This window comes from Cygnus olor, chromosome 15, assembly GCF_009769625.2.
Source record: "Cygnus olor isolate bCygOlo1 chromosome 15, bCygOlo1.pri.v2, whole genome shotgun sequence".
In the NCBI taxonomy this organism is placed as follows: Eukaryota; Metazoa; Chordata; class Aves; order Anseriformes; family Anatidae; genus Cygnus; species Cygnus olor.
This window is the reverse complement of record NC_049183.1, coordinates 4295125-4322834: the sequence shown is the minus strand read 5'-3', so window position 1 is coordinate 4322834 and position 27710 is coordinate 4295125. Positions and strand designations below refer to the sequence as shown.

Sequence of the window (27710 nt, the reverse complement as noted above, 5' to 3'; positions counted from 1 at the left end):
TATGAAGATGCTATAGGTAACTCAAGATTAATCTGTTTAAGGATTAAAAATGAACCAAGCACACAGAGGACAGATGAATCTATAGCCAGATTTGTACATTCAATTCTGATAGCTGAAAGCTAACTGTAGGGTTGTATGAAATTCATTGAAGTATTTTCCACTCCTCTCAGCAACAAGTCTGTTTTCTTCCTAAAAAATTTCCAGTCACTTTGTCTGCATGTCAGAAGTGATCTGCTGACTAAGGGTAAAGAAACTTTGCTGACAAGACAAATACTGCTTTAAATTTAAATGTTTTTATTCTAATTTCATTTTCTTCTAATTTTAATTTCAGCAATGTGAACTTTTGTGTCAAAATGGCAGGTGCAGTCAGTGGACTGCAGATACACCTTGTTAATTGGGTTCTCTTCTCGCCTAGATTCCTCCTTCTCCACAATGTTGACAAGAATGTCCTACCATTTTACAATATACTATTTAATGTTACACCTTATATGGTGTTTTTTTTTGTTTTTTTTTTTTTTTTTTTTAGCTTAAAGACTATGTTCCCTTGTCCCTGGCCAGCTGCAGGGTACACACACAGCTCCTCACTGCAGAGCAGGACAGCTCTGGGAGCTGACTCAAACATTGAACAGTTAGCTGCCACTTCAAAACCAACTTACACAGACCCAGTGCTGGTGGACCTGGCTTGTTACACAGCAGTTAATTCTGTACTGGATTGTGATCCCAGGCATTGTATTAAGCAACTCTCAGAAGCTCTTCTATCCCCCACGCACTGAAAAAGGGCTCAGACAGCATTCTCAGAGCCACTGTAGAGCCATGAGTGACTACAGCAAACGAGGATGTGCTCAGGGGCACATCAGCCTTGCGGTCACAACACAATACAGCAATTTTCAGCTCCATCCACATCATGGCACTTGTGACTTTTTTCAGACACCCACAAATTGTTTATCAGTTTGAGAATCTCCAAACTTTAGATTTTCTGTTGATCTGCCAAGTTCCATTCTAGGGTTGCAGGGCGGACGATGGACCCAAGCGCACCCACCACCACCACCACTTTGTCATGACGTTCGACAGCCAACAGTAATTCCAAAATTGTTTTGCTTTCGGTAAAAAGCATTTCAAAACCCCTCTCCTCAATCTATTTCTGCAGTCCTAATGCTTCACGAGTCGAGTCTCAGGATTTCTGCTTCTTTGTAACGATGGTTTCCTCGGCATCTGCGCTGCACGGCCCGCCCCACAGCAGCTGTGCCTCCCTGCCGGCTGAGGGGAGGAGTGAGGCGTGGAGGGGGACGCTCTGAGGGGAGGAGGGACAACTTTAGAAGTCTCCATAGTCTTTTCCTTTCAGGAAACACATCCTGTTAATGTTTGACTGCTGTGGCAGCGACTCTGTTTGTTGCAGCCGACTACGCCCTGAGGCTCACCAAAAACAGCCACAAAAACAGCCATTTCCTCTTAGCTGGGGGGAAGGGGGGGGGAGGCGGCAGACCTTTTCCTCACAGCAGCCCGTTCTCTGGTCCCTGCCACTTGCAGTCAGAGGTTCAGAGACGGACACAGCAGAGCAAATTCCTCAGGATACACCAAACTTTCACAGTTCTTTGGGATGAAAGCATTCATGTGGAGTTCAGCTGCGATTTGAGAATGACATTTGTCAGTGTTCGAGGGATATTTTGAAGTTTGCATCTGGAAAAGGCTTTTGGAGGTCTTTGACACGGAGAAATCCGCACTCCGCACAGTTGCTCTTGAGGGCTGAGGCACGCTGCTGGCAAGCAGCCCTCCCTCCCTCACCCCAGCAGCAGTTCAGGCTCTTCTGCTTCAAGACTGGAGTCCTCCTCCATTTGCCTCACAAGGAATTTTGTCTCACAAGGAATGGAAGTCCCTATCTTCCAGTTCATCACAGGACTGGCATTGCTTATCAAAGTGCAAGAAGGTGGATAAGCCAAAGCCGGGAAGGACGGAGAAACCTAGAAAAAGCTCCTTTGTGTTCTTTTATTTTATGGAATTCTATCTACCTCACAAAATTCTCATTTGCTTGATCAGAAACACCTCTGGAGTTGACTTTGAGAATGAACGGTGATGTCCTCTAGCCATTCATAACATCATATTGAAGCTGTCTCCATTTCAAGTCCAATTTCAATGTGCTGGAGCTGACTGAGACCTTGTGTCTTCTGCAAATAGAGACTGGCAGTGAGCTGACAGTCAGATATGACTGTCCAGAAACTGGTAGCCACAGCTGTGTTGGTAGCCCTGGTCTCACTTATTCTTAACAACGCAGCTGCCTTTACTCCTAACTGGGTGTACCAGACCCTGGAAGATGGGCGTAAGCGCAGCGTGGGGCTCTGGAAGATGTGCTGGCTGGCAGAAAAGAGCAAAGGAGGTGCAAGCACCAGGCATGGGCAAGGGGAGGAGCGCGAGTGTGAAGCCCTGGGCTGGGGTTCAGAATCAGCTGGGTTCCAGGAGTCTCGTAGCACTGTCAAACGTAAGTTCAATTTCTTGTCTTCTCTGCTTCTGCTAGATTGTCATTGATACGTTGTGCTAGGTCATGAGGAATTTATAGCCTAAGCAGAACATCCACATAGCTCTCTGAAATCAATGTTAACCATCCGATTCTAAACATCTAAACACCTCTTAAGATTAATCATATGAAAATCATTAGGCATGACATATTTCTCATTTGCAAATTCAGACTTGTGGGATCTTAAGAATACATACAGCTTAAACTGAGCCGTTTAAAATTGGTTAAGATCAAATCTGTAAGCCAATTTGCAGAGTTACAAAGTTGAGCAATAAAAAAAGTGCCCCTTGTATTCATGATGTGAAGGCTGTGACCCTATTCTCATTAAACTAGAGCAGAATTATGCATGGAATACTTGTGTTCATCTCTGACACCTTGGTTTAACTGTGGCTAACTGGTCCAAGAACTTTTCTCTACTGAAAGCCTGTGCTTTCAGCAGCTGGCTTCTATGCAGGCATCTAAACAAGCTGATAACAGACAGGGGTTTTGAGCACAGCAGTGCCTTGGGATTTGTTCATTCAGGCAAATCAAACAACGCTTTAAATGAATCCTTCAAGGAAGTGATTTTTTTTTTTTTCATGGTTTGAAAAGCAGAGAAAGAACAAAATGCTCTGTTCCTCCTTTAAGTCTCTTATATCCCCCTGGAGACTAAACAAAAATACAAGAGGAATTTATTTTCAAAAAAAAAAAAAGCTTTACTGTGGGCCCACACCACATCATGTTTTCCAAAAAAAAGTGCAGTAACTTTTTTCACACATGCTAGAAACTGTTATAAATGCCTAAACCTGACTTTCAGCTTAACTAAAAGAACTTATATAATGTCAAATCATCACAAATAGGATTAGACTGTTCAAAAAATTCCTTGACGTCTACCTGTAACTTCATTACTCTAATCACTGCCCCAATTATTATTTATAAGCCATGTTCTAACTTGAAAAACATGCATACATTTAAAAGTACGTGGTCTTTATCTAACAGCTAGAATAAGCTCCTGCATATTGAATTTGGCTCCTGCAGCATTTTAAATCCGCAAACTTGTATTTCTTGCTATGCACAGTTCAAAAGATGGGTGGTACTATAAAGACAGGCATAGAAAAACTAGTTTCATAGCAAAATTGTATGCAATTTTGCATACAGCAAGTTATTTGCAATTTGCATATAGCAATTTCTTACGTCAAATAGAACCAAAATGTGATAGACAATTTTTAAATTTAAAAGTAATAATTACAGGTAATTCTTTCGGGGACATGATTACACTAACACTAAGAAAAGCTCTTAAAATGTTAAAGAAGGACTTTGAAACCCAATGACTCATTTCATCAAGCATCCATTCACTATTTAATTTGAGAGCTAAGAGTAAGCACAAGTCAAATTTTCAGTCTCTACAGCATTTAAAAGAAAATCTCACCTCTACAGCTGTACCATGACAATCTAATGAGGAAACAAAATCAGTTACACATTAAGACATGTTTCCATGGATAGTACGCTTAGTATGGGCCCAATTCTGCAGCCATGGTTTCACCATTTTAAATAAGTTCTTTAATACAAAATCACATATTATTTAAGTAATGTATATATAGCAATCCTCATCTGTCAGTTATAATGACGTATGCATGTATATAAATACATATATATATGAACAACTTTTTGAATTCCGTCCTCAAAGAGTTGAGGTTTAGTATTCTTGAGAATTAGCTTTTCCATATACTGATGACTTCTGTGCAGGTACTACATAAATAATGGTCAACTAAATATGCTACTGCAAGTAGGCTCAATTACTGGCAGAGAAGCATGTTCTTAGAACCTATTTTTCACTGAATACAACTTAAGGGCCTGCTCTTTCTTCCACCGAAATCACTGGCAAAACCCCTTTTCAGAGGACAGAGCTATGTTGTACTATGTTATATACACTGTATTAGAAACAGGAAAAAAAGAAATCCAGGGAGAGTAGTCAGTGATACTATAAAATGAGATGGAAATTAAACATCTCAGTGTGAATGATTTCAATAAAGCGCAACATGAAAGAAATGTGGGTGACTTAGATTGCAGGGGGAAGTACTTCAACTCCATTCAAGCTAAAACGTTACTGCTCCTGGCAGAAGGGTCTGATCTCCCCCCTTCCTTTATCCACTTCTTCCTTTACCTCCCTTCTTGCCATACGTTCCTGCACCCTTCCTTCAACCGTCTGTGATACTAAAAAGCTTCTGTGAAGCTATTCACATGGCTAACAGCAAGGAAACATCCAGGTTTAGAGTGGAATTTTTTAGTGTGTTTGCGTTTTTGCTTGGTTATTTTTCTGTTGGATTAAGCTGTGGTATTGCGAGTCCAACAAGTACTGCTCCTGGCACAAGCCGAGTGATGCAAGTGTGCTGATGGGTGAGAGCTCCCTTTCAGTGGCACCAGTCTGTCAGATCTGAAATCGTTGTTTATGCTGAGAATCAGAGCCCAGCTGGGGCTCTGAGGTTACCAATGAGGATACCAATCGAAGTTTTTCTAACATGGACAAGCCACTAGATGATGCAAAACTAAAGGCTTTTACTGAGAACTCAGATGGCATGTTCCCTCTTCAAAACACTCCAAGGAATCTTAGCCAGGTAGCCTAACACTTCTGTCATCTGTGTGAGGGCAAGGAAACTTGCCAAAGGTTACAGAGATTGTTCCAGAGATATTACAAATATTCAGAAGATTAGGCTACGCAGTTTGGCTCTTGTCTACATTTCTTAATCCCTCATAAGTGTAGTAGAAGCATGCACACAGTAAGAACTTATGTCAGACAGCATATCTCAGGAATCCAGTACTCAGCTCCGTGCCCACTTAGAAGGCACAGATGCTACAGAGCAGCAGCATTGCAGAAGACTCAAGCTAACTCAAGTACTGAGAATGTGTAGCTACAGCACTAGTGACACGCTGTCAGAGCAAACCAGACCTGCACAGCCACCATTACCTACATCCTGGCCCAACACCAGACTGGTAACGCTGCATTGCACTGTGTGAACACACCAGATTACTTGAAATCAGCTTAGATGTTTTTAACCACGCTGCACAGTACAGCTATGCCCTTAAGCCCTGCAGTGCTACAGACTGTGTGGACAGATGGAGCCGATTTATTCATTAGCAGTCACATTCTGTTCCTTTTTATCTGAAGAACACTACAAACAGCGTGGAACTGCAGGAATAGGGAAGGGTTTAAAATGATTTACAACCTTGCTTGGTTCTTCAAGGTTCCAGGTGAACTGAATGAAAATCCCAACAGTGGGATGCTCATTTCATCTACAGACAGATGCCAGGAGTAAGATACTTGTAGTCCTTACAAACAGAGTAACCAGTGACAGGGAGAGGCACAGTATCACGAGTGACTACGTGACTCCCGTAAGGGCTAAATATAAACACCTGTCCAGCCTCAATGTATGATTTATGCAAACACTTGCATTATGAAATGCAGTGACTAAGTCAGGATGCTGCTCTGTGTGGGAACAATGAGCTGACAGTTGTTCACATCAACAGCAATTTAGAGAATGCCACTGTCCACTAGGAATTTCTCCGAAGTTTGGCTGTACAGAAACCAGTCTGCGTCCAGCAGCTGTGTTATAGATGCATATTAATTTTTCAACATATACAGATGAAGAAAGGAGGCACACTGCACTGGGAGAACACAACTACCATGAGAACAAAAATAGCCAAAGGCTGCCCGGTAAGCTGCTGAGGCTGTTACACAGAGATACAGTCCATTCAGACAGCTGGCAGCTCCAGGCTTGTGATTTCCCTTCCTAACATCTGCAATATGATCAACATTCAAATAAATGAAATCACTAAATTGTAACAGTGGAGGCCAATGTGCAGTCTTTCTGGAGGTAAATTTTAAGAGGCCTACTCTCCCTAGAGTGAATCTTCATTTTAACATGATTTTCCTATGTTGTATACTTTTTTTTTTTTGTAGAAGGTTAGAAACTTAATAGAATCATAAAAGTGGCTTGGGTTGGAAGGGACCTTAAAGATCATCTACTTCCAGTCTTCCCTGCTGTGGGCAGAGATGCCACATTCTTGGTTGATTCATTCACAAACTTCTTGGGATTCAGGCTAATTTAGGATAATTAATGTTTCAATACAGTTATCTTCACATGTTTCACAAATATCAGAGAAATCATTATTTCATTACCCTCACCATTGAGGCTTCGAATTCATTTAAAGCTTTAGGAGGGAAAGTGGCTAAGGAGCTATCAAACATTTCACATTAAATACATTTATTACAGCCACCAACACAAATGGTTATAACCAATCCATTGATGTTTATAACCGTGCAAAACTGTCATAACATGTATTCAACCAATATCTCAACACGAATTGTGTAAGAGCCTTGTCTGTTAGAACTGATCATTATATAGAAGCATTCTTAATGTTCTGTTTGAAAAGTCCCCATAACTTAAACATAATTTATGTTGAAAATAGTTGATGCAGATGCCTTCACTCCAAAACTGAAATGCTTCCTTTCTCCACCAAAAAAAGATTTATACACCTGTTAAACTAAATATTCAAATAGGAAATTGAAGCTCAGATGAGCTCAATCCTAAAGTTCGAATGTACCTAAGATTTCACTAAACTGTCACATAGAAGAGTTCAGTTGGAAGAGAGCTATAAAGGTCATCAAGTCCAACTGCAACATCAGAACATTTAATTGTGCCAAACTACTTGGTCCCCTCCCCCCCCCCCTTTTTAAAATTATTTTGAAAGTGGGGAAAAAAACAGATGGAAATGAGGCAGAAGGCATTTTCCCATTTTCCACAGATTTTTTTTTTCATTTTTACCACAAGATCATAAATTGCACACTTCAGAAAAATATCTAGAAGATGAAACCAAGTCAAATAAATGACTTCTAATTTGCAAGACATCCATCCAGCAACAGGATACTCTGCATTTTCATAGTGCTCTTGAAACTCAAGGCACAGCTCCAGCTGATTTCCATGTGAGCTGTGGAGACTTCATCCACATCTGACCTTTGGTTACAATGCTGACATCCAAAACAAGAGGAACACAAAATTAGTTGCCAAAAATTTGGGTAGATTTTTTAGAATGATAAAGAAGCGTTTCTTACAAAATACAGAACTAAGTTCTCCAGCACAGAATTCAGCTTTGTTGCAAGACCATGCGTAACAGGCAGCAAGTCAGAAGTCAAAGAGAGAGACTGTTTACATAGCACCCCTTCAGCTTTTTTGCGCTGCACTTTCATGCACTGAATGAATCAAAGCTCCCGTGAAAAAACAGTATAATCCCACTCATGCAAGCATGTACTCTGCTGGCTTTTCCTAACGTTTGGATGCTTGGCTTTGCATTTCTGAAGTCCGTATAACATGGATTTTTAAATCAACTCAGAAAGGCTGAAGAACACCACCACTATACAGAAGCAAGTGCTAACCCTAACTCGAATCATACGCAGACTTCAAACCTTTATATAAAGCCTAGACATAACAGACTGCTACTTTTTAAATGGCTTACGTAGTGCAGGAGTAAGAAATGGAATTCACCAGACCCACACAGCGAGGACTCAGAGCTTGAAAAGAACTAACTCTTTGCCCTCAGCTCCAGTGCCTGGTAACGTAGTGGATTCCTAGAAGCTTGGCTGAACACATGAGAAGATCGTAGTCAATTTTTTTATGGCATATCCCCTGCTCTGTGACAGCTATGAGCTCACCAGAGGTATGATGTGATGAATATGCCTAGCACTCTTGAGCTTTCAGAGGATTTGTCAGCTACAGTTCTGTTAAGCAAACGTGTACTAAAACTTCTAAGACTACCTACTGGAGTGAATTTTTTAGGAACAGCAAGAGATGCATCCCTTCTCAGGCTAACACGTTAACAAAACGTCAAGTTCCGGATGAAAACCACGTACTCAGAATGTCTTGATTATATTTGAGAAAATCTAATTACTTAGCCTACTTAGATTAAACTGTACCAGAAGCAGCATATGATCTCAGCCTGCAGACACCCAGCCCAAGAAGATGAAGGCTAGCAAAGTTACAAGCAACTGAAAACAGGCTCTTACAAAAAGAAGTGAAGCAGCTTAGGGACAGGAAGCATTGATAGTTCTATCCCTAATTAGAAAACTAGAACTATTTTAGAAGAGCAAGGCAGACTTTAACCTCCTTTCCAGAATAGACATGCATAAACACTGAAGATTTATGAAGACAGATACATCTTAGTATGTATAGTCAATGACTCACTGAATAATCAATAAACCATAGAACCATAAAAAAAGAGATCACCAGTAGAAATCCTATAAAGTTTGCCTTTCTATACTAACAATGAAAAATAACTGAATAATGTTTAAAAAAAAAAACAAGGATAAAAAGTATTAGTCAGTTGAAATAATCTTTAAATAGATACCAAAAAGTGTAATTTTTGAGATTAAAATAAAACTGAAGTTAAATGCAACTAAAGTAACCATTTTAACACTATGATATATATGTGTGTATATATATATAAAAAAATAAAATCACTAGATATAAGAAGGAAATTTCCTCAAGAAAAGAATATCCTAAAACACGGATACACTGACGGCAGCAGCCTAAGGTGGCACTATACTTCAGCTATGCGTAATGAACTTCTAATAGCTAAAGTTTAAACAGATTTTTACATTTAAAATCACGGAAAACAGGACTAGGATAATAGCACACTCAGAGTCATCTCCTGCAGCGAATTGTGCAGTTGTGGTAATAACTTCAGATATAATACTGTTCCCCACATAGTGAGTGAAACTGTGGTCACCGTCTCTTTCCATGGCCGGTAACTTAGGAAGTTACAGAAGATGTACTGAGGTTTGCACTAAAATTTTTGAAAGTGCTATTTCACAGGGGAAGTTTTAGACAACTACTAAGTTATCTTGGGCTGCTTATTTTCCTTCATTCATATGTTGTGCTTTAATCAGTCAAAAGCTTGAATTCCCACAGACAGAAGAGGGGAAGAAAACCTCATGCTTTCAGCAATTAGCATAACACGATTTTTCAATGAGATCATTCTTCTTATTATTCTAAAACACTGCAAATTACTCTTCAATATGACTAACCTACTTCTGCAAAGCACAAATAACCCTGGTGCTGTGTAACATAAAACAAAACTGCTGCTCGCAAATAAAGTCAAATCAGCATTCTTAATCCAGATGGATAATTCTGGTCAAGGAAATGAGCAAGGCAATGGGGAATTGGAATTGGTCTCATCCTTAGAGTTTGGGTTTTGACCCTTGATTGGTAACAGTATTAAACAAAGCAGAATTCATTAGTCAGTGCCCCTAACTACCCAGCTGTACAAGAAACACAGCTAGAATCCCTGTCCATGAATTAAATTACTTCTCAAAGCATACTGGGATCCAGGTGGGCTTCCAAAAGGAAGAAGTCAGAGAGTAACACTTTGTAATGTTTAACAACAGCTGCAGAGAGCGTTGAAGCCATTCTGTGTCTATCCCCTTCCATTTCTCAACAGCTAAATCACATTTAAGGGAGGTGAAGGAGGGCAGGGAGAAATACCCCCTGTGGTGTCCGGTTCTGTTCTACTAGAAGCATCCACTTCTAGCTATAGGAAATGCTTTCGATGGTTCAACTGCAGGAGACAAGTGACATTAACAACGAGTTCAAAACAAAAAAGTGGTACGTCCAAAGTACCCATGTCATCATGACAGTCTTAAACGATAGATTCTGGAAGCTAATTGTTAATACAAATACCACCCGTAATTGTGCACACAACCATTATGAACTTCTCGTTCTCACATATGGTGGCTAATACAAATCATTCTGCAGAACTAAAGTTTGTAATGGACATGGGAGGCTGTAGTGGGATCACAATTACTGTAAATGAAGCAGAATGTTTGACACGGTCAAATGGACTACTCTACATTCATACTAATTATAGAAAACCCATTGGAACGGGCTGCAGTTGGCTACTGAGGAATTTTTGCTTTACATAAAAATTAAAATATCAACAGGCAGACTAAAGGCGCACAGAAAAACACCAAATTTCACAGCTCTTACAAAAAAAATGCAATAAAAGCAAATTTTTTCAAAGATAAGAGCTATCTATTCCTGAATTGACCAGTCACTCAAGTGCGAAAACAGCCTTGTGGCCTTGCCTTCCTCAGCATGTTTGACATCTTTCAATCAAGTCTTTGGGTGCAGGCTCTGAAGAAATGCTTCTCATATGCATGCTTAATTCCCTTCCTTGACCAGCATCGTCCACTTTTTTTGGTTGTCCTCAATAAAACGCAGTCATAGGTGCTTTCCACAACTACCACCTTTTTGGATGGCGCAGTGGCTGGGTGGGTAGCTGGGTTTCATTTTGCAGCTCAGCTCAGGGTTGCACATGCACAGAACAGAATTATCACGTGCTGAGATGACAACATGCGAAGCTACAATGATTAAGCACAGTAAACTAGAGGGGCAGTTCCAGACTCAGTCAAGTCAGCAAGTTCCACTGAGAAAATAATGGAGCTTTTAAGAGTTACACACTTAATTTTGTCACTAGCCCTCCCCGCTCTTTCACCCTCCCCTCCCATGTTTGACCACGTATGACCATTTTGGTTAAAAGCAACAGCTATCTAAAATATTAGTTGTATTTCTGCATCTCCAAACAGCAGTGGATGTTAGTTGAAAAAGCATCCCTAAATCTGCAGTTCATGCAAAAAAAAAAAAAAAGATGTTACACATCCAATGCACTCCAACAGCAATAGGACAGTGATCACCCAACTATTATTTAAAGACTAAATTACAACAAATTCTGTTGAAGGCAGTTGAGTTAGTCAAAACTTGCTATTTTTAGCACGCTAAAAATATCTATGGCAAGGGCAAGAGAATTTACACTCGTTACATTGAGAAGAAGACATGGATAACAGTAAAGACAGAAATCTGTTTCTATGACAATGAGTAGTACGTATTTCTGTGATAAGCTTTAGAACCCCCCATTTGTTTGTTTGCTTTGTTTTCTAATGCATGCATACACCATGCAGAAAGGCAACAGAATTCACTATGGCTGTGAACCAAGTATTTTTTGTATCTGACACCATAGATAGCTCTGTCAATAAATGCAAGTACTTTTATAATAATGGCTGTAAGCCTGCTATTTCTAGTATATTTCTCATTTAAAAGTAACCAATTTTCTCTTCAGAAAGTACCACTCCTTGAAGTATTACAGAAATCCGTTTAAGTGGAAATGCAGAAGAATACTCCTAATGCTCAAGATTTTGCTGATATTTACAAAGCTCAGTGGGCTTCCAAACACGATTTCACAGTCAACCACCATGAGCTATAAATGTTGAACACGGCAAAAGTTAGAATCATTTACTGCTACAAAGGGCAACTTTGGAAGTTAAGATACTTTGAGCAAATTAATTTTGAGTGAAATAATTCTCTTCTCTGGTCAGAGATGAACTCACTAGGAAAAAAAACAAAACACCTTTGTCATCTTAAGACTTTATTCAATATGAAAACGTTTAACGGACTACGTATCTTAATTAAATCATGAGTTGTTTCTTACAACACTAGGAGCTAAAAATGAACTATGAAGAGAAAAAGATTAAACTAATTCATATGGTTCACAACAGTAAGACTGGACTGAATGATTACCAATATGAAATTTACTCTTGTTGATATCAAGTTTTGTTTTTTACACTGCTTGGCAGTCTCCTTAGAGGATCAGGAATTTACTTCAGTTCTTAGCTAAAGAAATAGGGTGGCAAAGAGGGAAAATATCCAAGCACTTGGCAAACATGAATTAAGTCTTAATCAAACGACAGAAGAGATCAAAATTTAAACTTTGACTCCAGACCCTCCTCTCCTTCTCCACTGCTGCCTGCTTTCTTAGGTATCAGCTCCTCAGTCATGGACTGTTCCAATAAATGTAAGGTGGAATATGCCTACCTTACCACGAACAAGCTAGTGCAACAAATTTTACAAAGCATTAATTCACAGCAATGGGCAATAGGAACAAAGACATCACCAAGACATTCTGTAAAAAGAAAAAATGCATTGTGAGGTTTGGGGACACTGAAATCCACAAATCCTGCTGCCAAAATAAAAAAGTCCCTAGGCAAAGCTATCTAACTGACAAGTAATTTTTGTTTACAATTCTCCAGAAAATAAAATTCTGGTGGTTAGCGCACCTAAATTCAATCATAAACAGTTAAGTTGCTTTTGAAAAATCACATGAAAATTCATGTCTTGAGCCTTTCCTTTTCTAACACGACTTACACATCGAGCTGCTTCTGTTTCAGAATAGTAACAACATATTAGCAAGAGATGTTGAACTGGCACAATGATATTTACAAAACCTACCTTTTGCTAGAGAGGAAGGAAAAGGATGAAAACAGGACATCCACCAGGTTAACAGGAAAAGTAGGAAAAAAAGCCTGACTAAAAGTACCAAACTTTGCAATGAATATATTCGATTCAGCACCCAGCTGAATCAGGTTTCTATCCAAGACTCGAGGTATTTATGTCTATAACTATTTCTGCATTTGTTCTTTATATTTAATATGTATAAATATATGAAGTCATGTAACTTCTTTTACATATAAATGGCACAAGAACACCTCATTTGGAACTGTCAAGCATTGACATCTTTCACTGTAAACCTCTCCTTTGTTACACAGGGGGTGTAACATACAAGGGTCTTTGCAGTGTGTCCAAAAGATTTGTAAGTGTTAAAAGAAGGAAAAGTTAACAATTCTCTATATGAAGTTCTATTATCAGCATCTCTTAAACCAGCAATAAGTTTGCGGTAGTCCACAAAATGTTTAAGGACAATCCAGTTGGACTAGGTGAAAAATTTCAAGTGTTACAGATTTTTTTTTTCTGGGGTATGATTCTCTTAGAGCCTTGAAAACCCAAACCATGAACAAAGGTTCCATTTCAATCAGTGCCATACAAATGCAGAACAAAAGGACAGTTCCTGCCCTAAACAATTCTGGCTACTAATTACATGTAGAATCTTCACAGGGCAGAAACCAAATGCTTTTGGGAGGCTGTTCTTCAAAATTAGTTACCTGCTTCATATGAGATTGTTGCTTCAGAGCAAAACAGTTATAGGGTACCGTTTAACTAAAGAAAAGATTCAGCACATCCTAAAGAAAATCTGTTCCTAATCAGACCACAGGAAATGCAGTTAAGAGTAAGGGATTGCCAGGAGTGGGAATACTATTTGAGAAACATCTTCTGTGGAATACATTTTACATACCTGCTTAGCCAGGATTTTAAACACCGCCTCCCTGCTCCCCTTTATTTTTTTTTTTTTAATCATTTTAACTGTAGACTTCCTTCTTATGTTTCCCTAGTGCAGTTTGACATGATGCGTGCCTGTAACCTCATTGCTACTGTTGCTCTGACTGCTGGCCAGCTCATCTTCGTCCTGGGTCTAGTGGAGGTACCCATCATATCACAGGATACCCAGTGGTGGGAGGAGGCCATAGCTGCTGTGTTCCAGCTTGCCAGTAAGTACACTTTTTTTTTTTTCTGATGGAAAAAACACTTCATCCCTATTAAATCCAGGAAGAAATGAGTTTCTTACTTCAAAAATCTTTCAAGTGATAAAGCATAGCAAAAAGGCCTAAATCTAAAAGTAAGCTTATTGTCTCTTAAAAGCTCTCCCCATGTGATTCTGCAATACATGAATAGAAGCTTTTATGTTGGAAATATCAGAATGAGTCTTCTGCCAGCCTAGAAAAACAAGCCATTATTATTTCCTCTGAAACCAGGAACACAAGCCTAAAAGAAATGAAATCAATGCAGCGTAATCCCATAGGTTAGCAGAACAAGCAGCTGTTTGAAAACGTAGCAGAATGGCAGAACAAATTTCAGGAGTTTTCCTGAAACACTATTATTTGCTTTCAGGTAACTGAATTCTACTCAGTCATGATCAGCTGGATTTTGATAGAGATATCTCTTACAATCTAGCAAAGAAAGTTGGAGTCAACTTGCAACAGTGACAGTCATAAATAAAACTCCCCACAGTAATTCTGGTAGACAAGGACTATACAGAAATGAGTGAGGAAAGGAGGAAATGGTTTTATCACAATATCCTATTGAGAGCAGTGGCAAGAATCTTTATTACATAAAGTCACTCAGTATTTATTATACCAAGTCCAATCCTATAAACTATCCACGTATGAAACTGTCATTAATGGAGTGTAACACTCAGACTCTTTTACAAGATCATATTTAAAACACACATTGTTATCAATGTAACTAACAGGTTATAATTAAGTAACACTTTTTAAAAGTCAAAATTGAATTTTAAAACCATTGAATATTTACAATGATATAAATCTGAGATCCCCAGTTTACCCTGCTGCAAGACCAGAAGCTAGTCCAGGTTATTTAAATATGGTTCCCACAGCAATAACCACCCGTTAAGGATGAACCTGAACTTCAAATAAGAGAAGACTGGTGTAACACAGGTTCTGTAACTCTCAAAGCATCCGATCCAGATTCCAGGTGCAGCAAGACCCCCAGGCATCAGTTCAGTAAAACCAAAAGCCAGATACGTAGCCTCACCATAATAAAGCCTCCCTACGGTCTCATGTATACTATGGACTTTTACAATTCTGGATACCTTTTGCACAGCTCTCCTTGATCTTCAGGTGCAATGCTGGCTTTACTCTTCCCTCCCTCCCATCCTCCCCCAAACTCAACATGTCTGTTTTTCACAGAGGAAATGCATTCTGGCCCTGTTTAGATTTGTTGTTTCATTGACAAACAGCACAGTGGACAGCCCTGTGCCTTTATTCTATCAAGGCTGCTAATTTTAGACTTTTTTTTTTCCTGTGCTGAAGTCTGTTTTAAACACAGTCAGAGAGAGACTGAAGGGCGCCAGGATATCCCGACACAGGAGAAGGAAATGCCTGCTATTACCTGTTATGCAAGCTGAACCTTGAAATCCCCAGTGCTGGGAGGGGAGAAGGGAAGAAAGCCAGAGTCAGAATGATTAGCAAAACACTAATGAGAATGGCTGAAGAAGCTGTTGAATCAAGAAGTTCATCTGCTTGTCTGTGTTCAAAAGGTGTGAGGAGATGGATCTGGCAGCTCATGACAGCTACAAAGAAAGACGTCATGCCGCACGAATCAAAGCTCTCCCATCTGCAGAAATGATGCAATGACTTCGGTGGTTAGCTCTCCCCCATACTTTACAGTTATGGCATGCTCTCCTTTGCTGTCACCAGATGGTTTTCTGCCCTGCAGTCAGTAATACAGCATCAATTTTACATCTCATTAGCTTTATGAGAATTTTATGTTAAAACAAACTCCTTACAGACATCCAGAACTACCAGCACTAGGGATAGGTATTTTGAAAAAAGAAAAAAAAAAAAAAAAGGTAGTCACAATATCTGCCCTTATCCCAGTATAAAGTTGACTTCTTTGAAACCTCTCTAATTTGCCAGGACAGTGGTGTGTGAACTGTGACTGCCCTCAGTAAGTAAGGGTCTGTCCTCACAGGACAGAGGGTTCAGAGTACAGCTTGCACTGACAGAAGAGGCTTTTTCCTCTTTCAGAAAGAAAGATGTGCTTTGGAATGTCAGGCCACTCAAATTGGCCAAAAAATCAGCCGCATCAAACAAATCCCTCAGATTTACCCCACACAACAGCATTTTGTACATAATGGTTAATATGTTATTTGTCTGATACCAGACAAAATGTGAAAATTGTGAGCAAGTCCAACATTTCTGTATCTCTGATGAATAACTGCTGCTACATCTAGGATGCCATGATTTTTTTTTTAATGAAGTGGAAGAAAGTTGCCTGCCTCTTATCCTGTAAGCCACAGGTAACACTTCACTTTTGAGCCCCCATTCCAAGATGGTAATCTCCCATCCATTTTCAAAGTACAGTAAAGCATCAGAAGAGAACAACGGATTATTTAAAAGCACTTTGTTCATGAAACAGCTCAAGTTAAATCACTGTGAAGCTCCACCCTACTTCATTTATATTACAGTGCAGTCTTCTGTCACCACTTCTCAGGAATCTGCATTCTGGCTGATCACATTCAGCATTCAGGCCACTTGGTTCAAAGAGCTGATTTGACTCTCCTTAAACAAGCTACCTCTCATTTAACAGTAAAGCAGCTACAGTTTAAGTTTCTGTGAAAGACCCTCTGCTTTCACCAAACTTTAATTCAATGAATTTTGGTCTTGTTAAAAAGCCTGCTTTCCCTACACATTGAGTAAAACAGAGAAGGGATGGTATTTTAAAGGATAAAGCCATAGTGTACGTGAGGTTATATTTTAATGCAGACAGATCATTTATGTGAGAAGAACAATATTATAAAATCACAGAATAATCTAGGTTTTTAAAGACCTTCAAGATCATAGAACGTACATACTTGGATCTTATTAAATATTTGAGTATTGTCTGGGCGATTCCTATTTATTACACTTTCAGATGTCATCCTGCCACATACTTAAAACAGGCATCCAGCTCCTGTTTTTTTCTCTTCCAAATGTGTGGGTTTCATTACAGTTTCCTGTAGTCTGAACAAAAGTCCTTTCTGTTTTAGAAAGCTAAGCGTACTAAGTATCATCTTCCAAACTCTATCACAAGTTCTAATCAACCATGTTTGATCCCACAAGAGCTTGTGATGACTCCAGGCTCCCCTGCTTTTTCACTTCTACAACGTGCACAAATGTTTGACAGTCATTCAAAAACGACAGACCTCTGACAGAAGATAAAAGCCCCAGGAAGCAAAGAGGAAGGAAAGAAGAGAGCAAACAGTGTTGCTCCTGGGAGAGCAATGGGATTCGCACAGCTCCAAAGCTCCACAACCTCACACCTCCCAGTTAACAGGAAAGAAAACTGTTTGCTTTGGAAAAGCAACGTGGTGAAAATGGAACCAGTGCTGTATGTGGAATTTTGTGTCAATGCTCAGAAATTTCTCTCTAGAGGTTTTTCGATTTTCTGTTTTTTCTTTTTTTCTCCAAGGAACAGTTAAAAACTCAATGTGCTGAATATAAGATGATGAGCTGATGAGTAGTTGTAAAGGGAAACCCATACCAACAGGACAGGGAATAAAGAGCACTTCAGACAACATTAAATTACTGCAAGCAGTAACCTGCCAGACTAGATCAGACCTAATGTATTCTAGCCAAGTCTCCTATCTTGCACAACGGCGAATATTAGACTTCAGAGGGAAATGTTAGAAACAGGTGGGGAGGTCTGGGATACATTAGATCTCATCCTAGTTTCTAGAAGTCCAAGATGAATAATAATGGTTAATATTCCTTCCAATTACTTTTCAGCATTAAATTACTTTTATACCTAATATCCTGAAGATTACAACATTTTGTGTTCCTACTGAGCTTGCCATTTACAGCCAAATAAATTACAATTTTACCTCTTTTGAATTTCAAGCCTTGCACTGCAACTTCTCCTACTGTGTTTTCCATCTGATGGTGTATTTCACTCCAGACCCCTAACAGATCACAGGAAACCTGAGTTCATACACACTCTTATGTCTGTGCTATTAAGCCTTAAAACCAACAACACTTTAAACCATTTACCTTATTTACTTTCTCCTTTCCTCCTGGGTATTATAACTTTAGCTCTGTTGATGTCCAGAAAATCTTAGTGCAGAACAGAAGAGCAAAGCAGCCATTGGAGAATATAGCTGACTGTAATTGTGATAGCAACGTGATCCTGATTTCTGTATTACTTCCTTCCACCTTTTTCCTTCACAATACCCTCAAGCCAGATCTGTTTTATGAGGAGATCTATGGAGCTCCAGCCTAACACTTCCTGAAAAGGAAGCAAATAAATGATATTAAACCTAAAAATCGTAACAAAAAGAAAGAACTTGACTGTTTGATTTGTGGTAAATGCTTTTGTTATTTCTCACTTATTTTACCTCAGCACCAAACTTGCATGTTCTTTATGTGGACTGCAAACCTCAAAGTGATCTTGCTTTCATATATCTGCAAAATGAAAGATCTTTAAATATGGAAGACTATCCTGCTTACTTTGACTGATGGTTCACATGAACAGCTGAACCAGCAAACTAGGAAGGGCAGTACCTCACAAGAATTGTGTTGAACTCTTCAACTGCAGCAGGAAAATGGCCCGCCTGTATTCTTCAGGTCTAAATACAGATTTGAGTAGCAGACAATCTGTTGCGACATCTCAACATCAAGGGCGCATTCTAACTCAAAATATGGTAATAATATATTACCGATAAATATGCAAGTATAAGGAATGCATTTCATGACTGTTAGAAATAATGCAGTAATGCAGAAAAAAAGCATATGAAGTAAGTTCAACTCAAGTATTTATTTTACTGTTTATGAAGATGTCTACTAAGAAGTTTCAACTTGAGTCATTTAGCTAGAGCCGAAGTTAAACTCCTGTTTATCCTTTGATGCCTCAGAAGATGGAGAGGACAGAGCTCTTGAAAAATGCATGAAAACAGCTCATCCTTAACGACAGATCACCATCACTAACATTTCTAGGAGGATCACTTGTCAATGACTGCTTCTCTCTGCAGTTTTCTTTTCTCCATTTCTTTCTCCAGCTGACAAGAGCTCTTGCCTGTGTCTGATACACGATCTACTTAGACCAAAAGCAGAACTTCCATTGACTCAAACTGCCACTGCTTCACAGGTGCCAAACAGTCTTTGCAGCTAACTTTTGGTCTGCAAGCCTGCACATTTATCCTTATTTAAGCAGAAGGCCAACAGAAATTATGTCTACTTCATAGGGAATGCTTTTCAACGTTCAGTTCAAGGACTGGCATTATTTTTATGTAAATCTCCAAAATGTAACTAAGAAAAGAAAGTTCACTGTCAGTAGACCTACACTTGTTAAACAGTGGTCTGCACCTCCTTTAGATGATTTCTACTTTGTTAGTGGAAATCTTTCTCTTACAAGTCTCTCAACCTTACGAGGTTACAAAGACGAACTGACAAATTCAAAAGAACACCATAATTGCCCCTGAGAAGCTTTGTTACTCATAACTTGTTTAATTCTAAGAGATGTTACATTTAACCAAGATCCTTTGGAGCTTTTATTGTACTCAACAATATCCAAATAAAAATTCAAAGTCTACTCAAGTCCTTGGGACATTGTAAACCAAAACGAGCATACGTCTACAGCTTTCAGGCTGGTACTATGAAGAGCACAGAAGTATCACAGAAGCACTGCAGCTGCCTCACACTCTAACAACTCTTTTGTACCAAGCTGATTCAGGAAAAGGTATTAACTGATTAATTATTTACATTGATTCCTACAGCAACTGAACTTTGGGAATCTACCTCACTTTGATAAATAAAACTGAACTTCTACAAGCAGCTTATCTAAGCTTGCAATTCCCAGCAGCTAAACCATTCCCTGTAAAAGTTACGGGTATGTAGAGAAGGGAGTTAAGCATTCCCCTCCCTGTTCACTGTTTTTACAGCACAAGGGTCGTTTGTAAAATGTGAACAACAGACTGGCTGCTCTACTTTCCTTCTCCCTCCTCCTGGCAGAGAAAGTCATCCTATGGGACAAGCTGTAAAGAAAAGGATTATAAACCCTTCTTGCACTGACCTACTAAGCTGGCTTTTTCATCCAGGTAAATTAGCCTGCTGTGTGCTCTCTGGCAATAGCAGGGAGCTAGGGGATAAGATTGTACTTCCTGAGGCAAATTAACACTGTTCCTGATACAGACTTTCTACCAATCCCCCCCAAAACCAACGGAGATTTCTAAGACTGCAGTATCAGTGTCGTAATAAGATCTATGCAAATCAAGGTGTGTTTGGAAAAAAAATATCACAAGTAGAAAGTGACTAAGAAAGTTCTTGTAAAATATTAAAAACCTGTAGTTGGCTTACAGCCAGCTACAGTCGAACAGGAAATTCAGTACACAGACCTAAAATGTAAGTTCAAAAAGCAACATTCTCCTAAACCCACCCCCTCCAACACAGTCAAATACTGTCCCAACCAAAAGTCTTCCTAGTGAATTTGTTATCTGTTTCCTTCCCCAGCGGAAAAGCCCCCCCGTTCAGGCTTGTTTTGCTACCGATGGGAAACAACCAGAGATAAACAGCAGCTCTGTGGGAAAATAAAGTACTTTAAGTAATCTCATCAGGATTTTTCGTAGAGATCTGGCCTCTGTGCAGACTTTAGACAATACACAGTAAGTGACCTGAAACTGATTGACATACGTTTCTTTCCAATTAAATTAATACAGGGAAATTCAGCCATGCATGTATCTAGAAGTCCTGTCACGGCTACCCAACAGAAATGAAATTGACCTAGAAGAAAATTAATATTCTCATAACTGAACTGAGTATTAAAGAAATGTTTCCTATCTACAACTCTTAAAATAAATACCAAGAAGTGACACTGTTCCAACAGGTATTTTAACTGCTTTCCAATAGGAAAAGTCCTTTGCAATCCATGACTCACTTTTTCCTCCCCTCCCTTTTTCAATACTGAGATACTTCATAGAACAAAAGATTATAACGGATTAAAAAGTGTCTTTAATCATATCACACAGTAGATGCTGCAATTGTAGAGGGGAATAAAAGTATATCATGAATTAAGAGAAAAAAGATTTATGGCGAGTAGAGCAATTTTCTGGTTATTTTTAGTAGAAGTTACCTATGGGAAATAGTCTGGGAAGGCAATAACTGTTTTCCTCCAGGTATTTTATTGGAACGTTGAAATTTAATTCAGACACTGTGTTCAATATTACGAATATTTATCTGAAGTGAAAATCAGTGCAATCACTTTAGTCACTGCAATCAGGGAGACAGAGAAGCTATTCTTAGTGCATGGTTAAAAGCCTGCCAATAAAAATAAGCCTTTCTCAATACAGTGCCAAATTCTGCATTGGCATATTTACATTAACAACTGTGTTATACCCATATCACACAACCACCAGTAGGAGCTGAATTCCAGAACCATTTTACCTACACCAAATTTTCGCAAGTGATACACTGAGTGAACATTCAGAAATATTCAAGGCAACAAATTAAAATGTTGTCAAAGCTACGCTAATAACTAGCGCAGTGAAGGCAGTACACAAAGCAGAAGATAACAACCCCATGAAAATACTTTGTTATGGTTGCGTTAGTAAAAATAAAATGTTAGTCAAACTTCAGTTTCATTCTCTTTCAATACAGAAACTGGTTACTATTGCTTCAATGCCCTAGGATTTGTGATCACATGGTATTCACGTAATTATTTGTAAGGTTTTAGCCAGCAATCTGGCAAAACAGAGCACTTCTTGGATACAGCTATATAAGAGACCCAACAAAATAAAAATCTACTTTCCCTGATTAATTGTGGAAACACTCTGGAGTAATGTGCTTCCAACTCTCCCACCTCAGTCATGCTTTCTCTCTCTTAAATGTCAGTTCCTGTCTAGCCTGTGGCAAAGTTAGAATACAGACTATGTTTTTCACTCAAGAGCCCCAGTGACTGACTCACTCCTGGTATCTGCCAAGTCAGGGAGCTCTGAAACTGATTATCTCCCAATTCCCTCCTGCTCAGGCACTGGCACAAAACTGCAAGAGAAGAGGAAGCCTGTTGCACCATTGGCTGACCATCTGATCTAGGGTTGAGGAAAAAGGCCTGTGAAGGGAAATAGTCTTGCTAGCATAAATAGTTTTTTTGGGGGGCCTGTAAGTAAACCTTAGTCCTTTTTTCTAGTGGGTAATTTCTCCATCAGATGGAAGGATGTTCATGAGGTTGGCCCATCTAGCACAGAGATGTGCTGTCATTTAGGACAGCAATTGCTGTAAGTGATACATAAGAAAGAAATAAAAAGGTGTTTGGGGAAAAAAAAGTTCAGATCTTGAAAGGATGCCTGTAGCATTTATCTACCTCTGTAGTGCCATAAAGGAGTGTGCATAGACTGCTGCTTGCCTCAACTAAGTGAGCAAAGAATGGGGAAAACTCGTGCCCAAGGGAGTACAGCTCACACACACCAGGAACCCTAACATTTTTTCCCAGCAGGCTTGCACAAGAAGATGTGACTTCCAGTAAGGAAACTGGAAGTGCTGATCATCCATGATTTCCCTAATTTAGATGTACCAGTAAATACCTGTAAACCTGAAGTGGGGAAGGCAGCAGCTGCAAATCAATAACTGGGCATTAAGCTGAAAGGCACTGCGTATCAGGGTTACTCTATGTAACTGGTGATCTCGAACCTAGCTCCTGCTGCCAAGAAAGCATGCAACAAATACTGCATGATAGCATACAGTGGACTGTTATTAACAAGTATAACTGGTCCTTAGAGGTATTTGTAAGTGGCCACTGATGCACACAGCATGGCTTCAAAGCTCCTTCCTCCTTAAGTAGTAGTATTAAATTGAACTCTATCTTTAAAAATGAATGTGAATTAAGCTATTTCAAGTCTAGCCAGTGCATCTGACAGGCTATGTGATTTGCATTACCTTGTTTTGTTTTTAAATACTTAACTTTTGGGGGAATCCCCTGTGAAAGGTGAACTGAAATGAAAACTCAAGAGGAAAACTGATGGCAAACATCTGCCATGCGCCAGGCAGATTCTTCAGTAAGAGGAGTCTTTTGTTTAGTACCTCAATACCCTCCTTCCTCTAAGGATTTTAAACCAGCAGGAAAAGAAACAGGTCTACAACTTGGCCATAGGAAGTACAACCAACCTCCCTTTCTCTCAGCTTCCTGTCTATATGAGACAAATGGTATATATCATCCTTTGAAAAGTGGATTACAACCTGTAGAAGAGCAACTGGTGTTGGTGTTCCACAAATACAGAATCTGATCTTCACCTGTCCCCTCAACTATGTGCCTAAGGAGAAATTGAACTCAAGAGGAAGAACGCAGTGTTGAATGGACTGCACTGGACACAAGTCACAACAGTTTTGTTTCGCAGCTGTCACTACCTTCTTATACGCCATGACTGTTAACAATAAAGGAAAAGTCGTACAAGACCCAGATAACACCAAACAGCAAAGTCATTAGTAATTCAAAAGCAGTTCAAGGAAACTTCACAGAAAAGGAAGAGCACAACTAACTGTAGCTTCGGATACAAAAGTAGCATTCTGTGAATGCCCTAACATATAAGCTTCAGTGAGGATTTTCACTGCATGAAGGAAAGAACGCTTCCACTTTCACATAATGAGATGACAAAGCCCATGAATATTCAGAAAAACTGACACCTTCAAAGACAGATGATATACCTTCTACAGTCCAAGGATGTCGGTAACATGTCTGGCTTCAAGAAACCGAGATTTAAAAAAAAAAAAGAAACAAGCATGCATAATCTGATACACAGCATGCTGTCCAGCAGTTACTTCTGGAAAAAAAAAAAATTAAGCTTGTCAAGCACTTCACAATTTTTTCTACCCCAACCATAACTCAGTATTTTATCAAAAAGGAACCAAGAAGCAACTTTCCAACTTGTATACTTACAAATACTAGAGGACCCATGTATTAATTATTAATTAAGCCCCCATCTCCAACACAGCTAAAGTTAAAATGGCCTTCTCTTTTCCAGTTCTCATACATTTTCACAGGGAATCCAAAAAGCCCACAGACTCTCCTTGGAGAGCTAACAATTATTGGACAAGTCAGTGATTTCTGTAACTGCGTTCCATGTAGCTACAATTGTCCCATATGAAACTTGTTCAGTTTAGTTAAAAATGAACAATTAAATAACTGCTAGAATTCATGATGCCTCAGAGAACCTTACTGAAAAAAAAAATAAAAAAAATCAAGGAATTATCTCAATTGCTGTCCTTAAAACTAACTTAACAACTTAAAACTCATCCATAGTTAGTCTTCCTTCACAGGAAATGCTATTATAGATTGGAAAAATAGCAGTAAAGACCTGTTCCTAATGTAAGAATCTATTTTCTCATATATCCTTCAGGAGAAATGCCTTACTTCGAGTCATCTCTGGTATATGCCATCTGTGGGACCACACGACTTTAGGAGAAGGTGTAGCAAGCAACTGAGGTAGAAACTACCATCTAGGTAGACATGAGAACACCAACAATGCCAGCCGTTTCCCAAATTAATACTCATGTTATATCCATTTATAACAGATATTCAGATTTCACAATGACACTCAGAATAGTAAGTGTCATGCCTATTTGAGTGATGACTGATTTTTTTTTCCTCCTATATGTATTTCACTTCCAACTTGCATCTTTCATCTTCGCTGTATTATTAGTCTTTTTCTAAAGAACTTGAAAGCCTGGTTTATCCCCTCATAACACTTCTCCAGCATAGAGAAATTAGGACCGTTAGGTCCCATTTATTTCACCTTCTTTCCTCCCCTTCATTCTGTGAACACACATTCAGCTATTCATTTTTGTATTTGACTGTATTGGCTTGCCTTAAATAAACATTTCAAAATTTGAGGATAAATGCACTATATTCTAAACAAACAAAAAAATCGTTATCATTAGTATACCTGTTTTCTGTGAAGGCGACAGGAAGAAGAAAGAGGATATTTGTGTAGGACAAGAGAACTGGGGGGGGAGGGGATGTAACTTGAACTCCAGCAAAGCAGGAATAAGGTGGGAGTAAGAAATTTAAACCAGAGTCAACAGGTGTAAACTAATCATTAAGACTGCTTTTTAGGTATCCAGTCTTCGCATATACCATCATGTTTACATGTGTTGAAGAACACATACAGCACATTGTAATAAGAAGGGAAAGGCTTTACAGATTCATGAACATTGGGGTTGTGTTGCTTTGCCACTACAGGAATTCAAGAGCAACCCGTTAAAAAAATTCTCACACTTTTTGCAGGTTTTGTTCTGGTTATTGGATTGGTGACTTTCTACCGCATCGGACCGTACACCAACCTCTCGTGGTCTTGTTACCTGAACATCGGAGCCTGTCTTTTGGCCACACTGGCAGCTGCCATCCTCATATGGAACATCCTTCATAGGCGTGAGGACTGCATGGCACCACGGGTCATTGTCATTAGCCGTACCCTGACGGCTCGGTTTCGCCGTGGCCTGGAAAATGACTATGTCGAGTCACCATGCTGAAAGCATGGACTTGAAACAGGGAAGATCTCCAAGGAGATCTGTATTGGTGTTTTCTATAAATATATGCTATAATTTAAAAGTAAGGGTTGAAGGACATCACAAAGCTCACTCTTGTGGGCAGAGGCCCTCAATTATTATTTGGATGGGCTCCATCTATATACATATGTATAAAACACATAATTTTATATATATTATATTGCCCTCTTCATCTGCTGTACAGCACAGAATATTGGATTGTCAGAATCCTGACAGCATCACAGCTACATGTCAGCAGGGTTCAGCTGTAGCAGACAGTGTATGCAATAAGACAATAGAAAAGAGGCAACCTAACATTTTCTGTCTGGATAAAGTTATCTTGCTCCCTTAATGGTATAAAAACCTATGGGAGACCCGTGACAATCAGTCACTTTGGAGTTAACAGGCAACCTGAGAAAGCAGAAAACTCACTGTAGAATAAGTGACGATTTTTAACAGCTGTCTAAATTTCTTGGCTCTTTATAGTCTTCTATCCCATTCACCCACCCTTCTTCAAGGAACTTCTCACCAACTGCAACACCTGCTTTCAAGATACAGCACAAAGCAAAAACCACAACTCTAACCATTCTAATTGTAAAGTAAGGGACTGCAGAATTAACCTCCATGTTATTAGATACTGCTTTTGTATCCTAAGAGAGAGGTTTGCGTTTATCCTATAGGAGTTGGACTCGATGATCCTCATAGGTCCCTTCCAACTCTGGATTTTCTATGACATTTTTTCTGTATCTAGATAGAAATGCCTTTAAAAATTAAAAGGGTATGCAGCTAAAACAGGCCACACATGGTGCTGAAAATCTACTTCGGTGTTATACTGTGGGCAAATATCTACAAAAGGTGGCTACCTGGACTCCCTAATAATCATAGATACTAATAATTTACTTTACTGGAAATTATTACTAAGAACTGGTATTTCAGCCCAAATAAATTTCTTCCCAGCTTGCTTTAACATTTGACACGCCATTTCTAGACTAGAGTGCTATGTTAGGAAACCAGCTCTGCCTAACAATGCTCGGAGAATCACAGAATGTTGGGAGACTACCTGCCACTCAAGCACCCAAACTGGAAAATAAGACAAATACAGGACTTTGCGATAAGGTAAAAGACCTGCCTAGTCACTTCATATAATAGCAAAATGAAAATAATTAGCACTTTCAGAATTAGACATGTTTATTAGCCTGACCTTGACAAACCCAAAGGCTCGCAAGGCTTGCACATGCAACTTTCAGGAAGAGAAGCCAACAGCTCAAAAACCATTCTGCAAAAATCCTTAAGATACAGGAACTACATACAATGGCTGATGTTTAAAAGCTGTCTACAGGTGCTCCTCTGAGTACAATTACCGACAGATTTGAAGGACTGAGCTGTGAACACGAGCTGTGAAAGTCACAAATTGTTTAGGATTTTTGTGTTGCTCCCAGCTGAGTACACTGCTTCTCTTCTTTACTATTATTTCCATCATACTCTGCCACACTTAAAATGTGATAATCAAGCTGGCTCTTGAGTTCTGTTCTCAAACTCAGTTCTGATGCAATAAGAAACTCAACTCCAATTGCTACTCTGCATCATGTTCAAAGTCAGCAACACTCTGCAGAGACTGATGCTCCGGAACAATTGTATTGTTCTAGACTATCAGTATAGAATACATCAATGCTGACAAAGAGTTTCTTCTAACAGTAGGTTTGTAAAAACCAACTAAAACTTGTATTCATTTGCCTGCATTACTTTCTGGAAAAGCTCTATCTTTTCTAGAAACAACATGCTATGATTAATTGCAGGGTTTTTTAAAATTAAACTATTGGAATATTTAAAAGACATTATATTATTTCTTCTAATATTGCAATATCCGTATTATAATAATGTACATTTAAATTTAAAAATCATCTATGTGGTCAATAAATTTGTAATACTTGGTATTACTGTGATTATTTTAGATGTATAAATAAAGTTGTGAATGTTCATTCTCTTCTAGTGATAACGTGGGATTTTTTTCTAGACACATTATAAAGTTATTCATTCTCCCCATTTAGTAAAAAAGGATCGATATAGTTTACAATGTGTTGTAGACAAAGAATGAGTATACAGTAAATGTATCTAAGATAAAGATATTTCATCTTTCTGAAAATGAAAGAGAAAATGAAATCAAATAAAACGATTAAATTAGGAGGATCAGAACTTCATAGA

The 27710-nt window shown here is 39.0% G+C and overlaps 2 protein-coding genes across 8 annotated transcripts in view; one reads left to right on the top strand and one right to left on the bottom strand.

Moving 5' to 3' along the window:
• The window catches only part of IFT140 (intraflagellar transport 140), an 80671-nt gene that overhangs the window by 17209 nt on the left and 35752 nt on the right, over positions 1 to 27710 (bottom strand). The window lies entirely within an intron of this gene.
• TMEM204 (transmembrane protein 204) lies at positions 439 to 27484 on the top strand. Of its 2 annotated transcripts, none has more exons than XM_040574436.1 (3): positions 439 to 2473; positions 13823 to 13973; positions 25249 to 27484. In XM_040574436.1, exons 1-3 carry the CDS (start codon positions 2309 to 2311, stop codon positions 25491 to 25493), a joined length of 561 nt encoding a protein of 186 aa, XP_040430370.1. In that variant the 5' UTR covers positions 439 to 2308; the 3' UTR covers positions 25494 to 27484. The 2 variants fall into 2 exon arrangements, with proteins under 2 accessions (XP_040430370.1, XP_040430369.1); XM_040574435.1 differs by having other exon boundaries at positions 510 to 2473; positions 13818 to 13973.

Excerpts from the sequence above, each read along its gene's own strand:
- TMEM204 (XM_040574435.1), top strand. The coding sequence starts at position 2,200 with ATGACTGTCCAGAAACTGGTAGCCACAGCTGTGTTGGTAGCCCTGGTC. Across the intron at positions 2,474-13,817 it reads GTCTCGTAGCACTGTCAAAC|TGCAGTTTGACATGATGCGT; the intron begins GTAAGTTCAATT and ends ATGTTTCCCTAG. Across the intron at positions 13,974-25,248 it reads TGCTGTGTTCCAGCTTGCCA|GTTTTGTTCTGGTTATTGGA; the intron begins GTAAGTACACTT and ends CACTTTTTGCAG.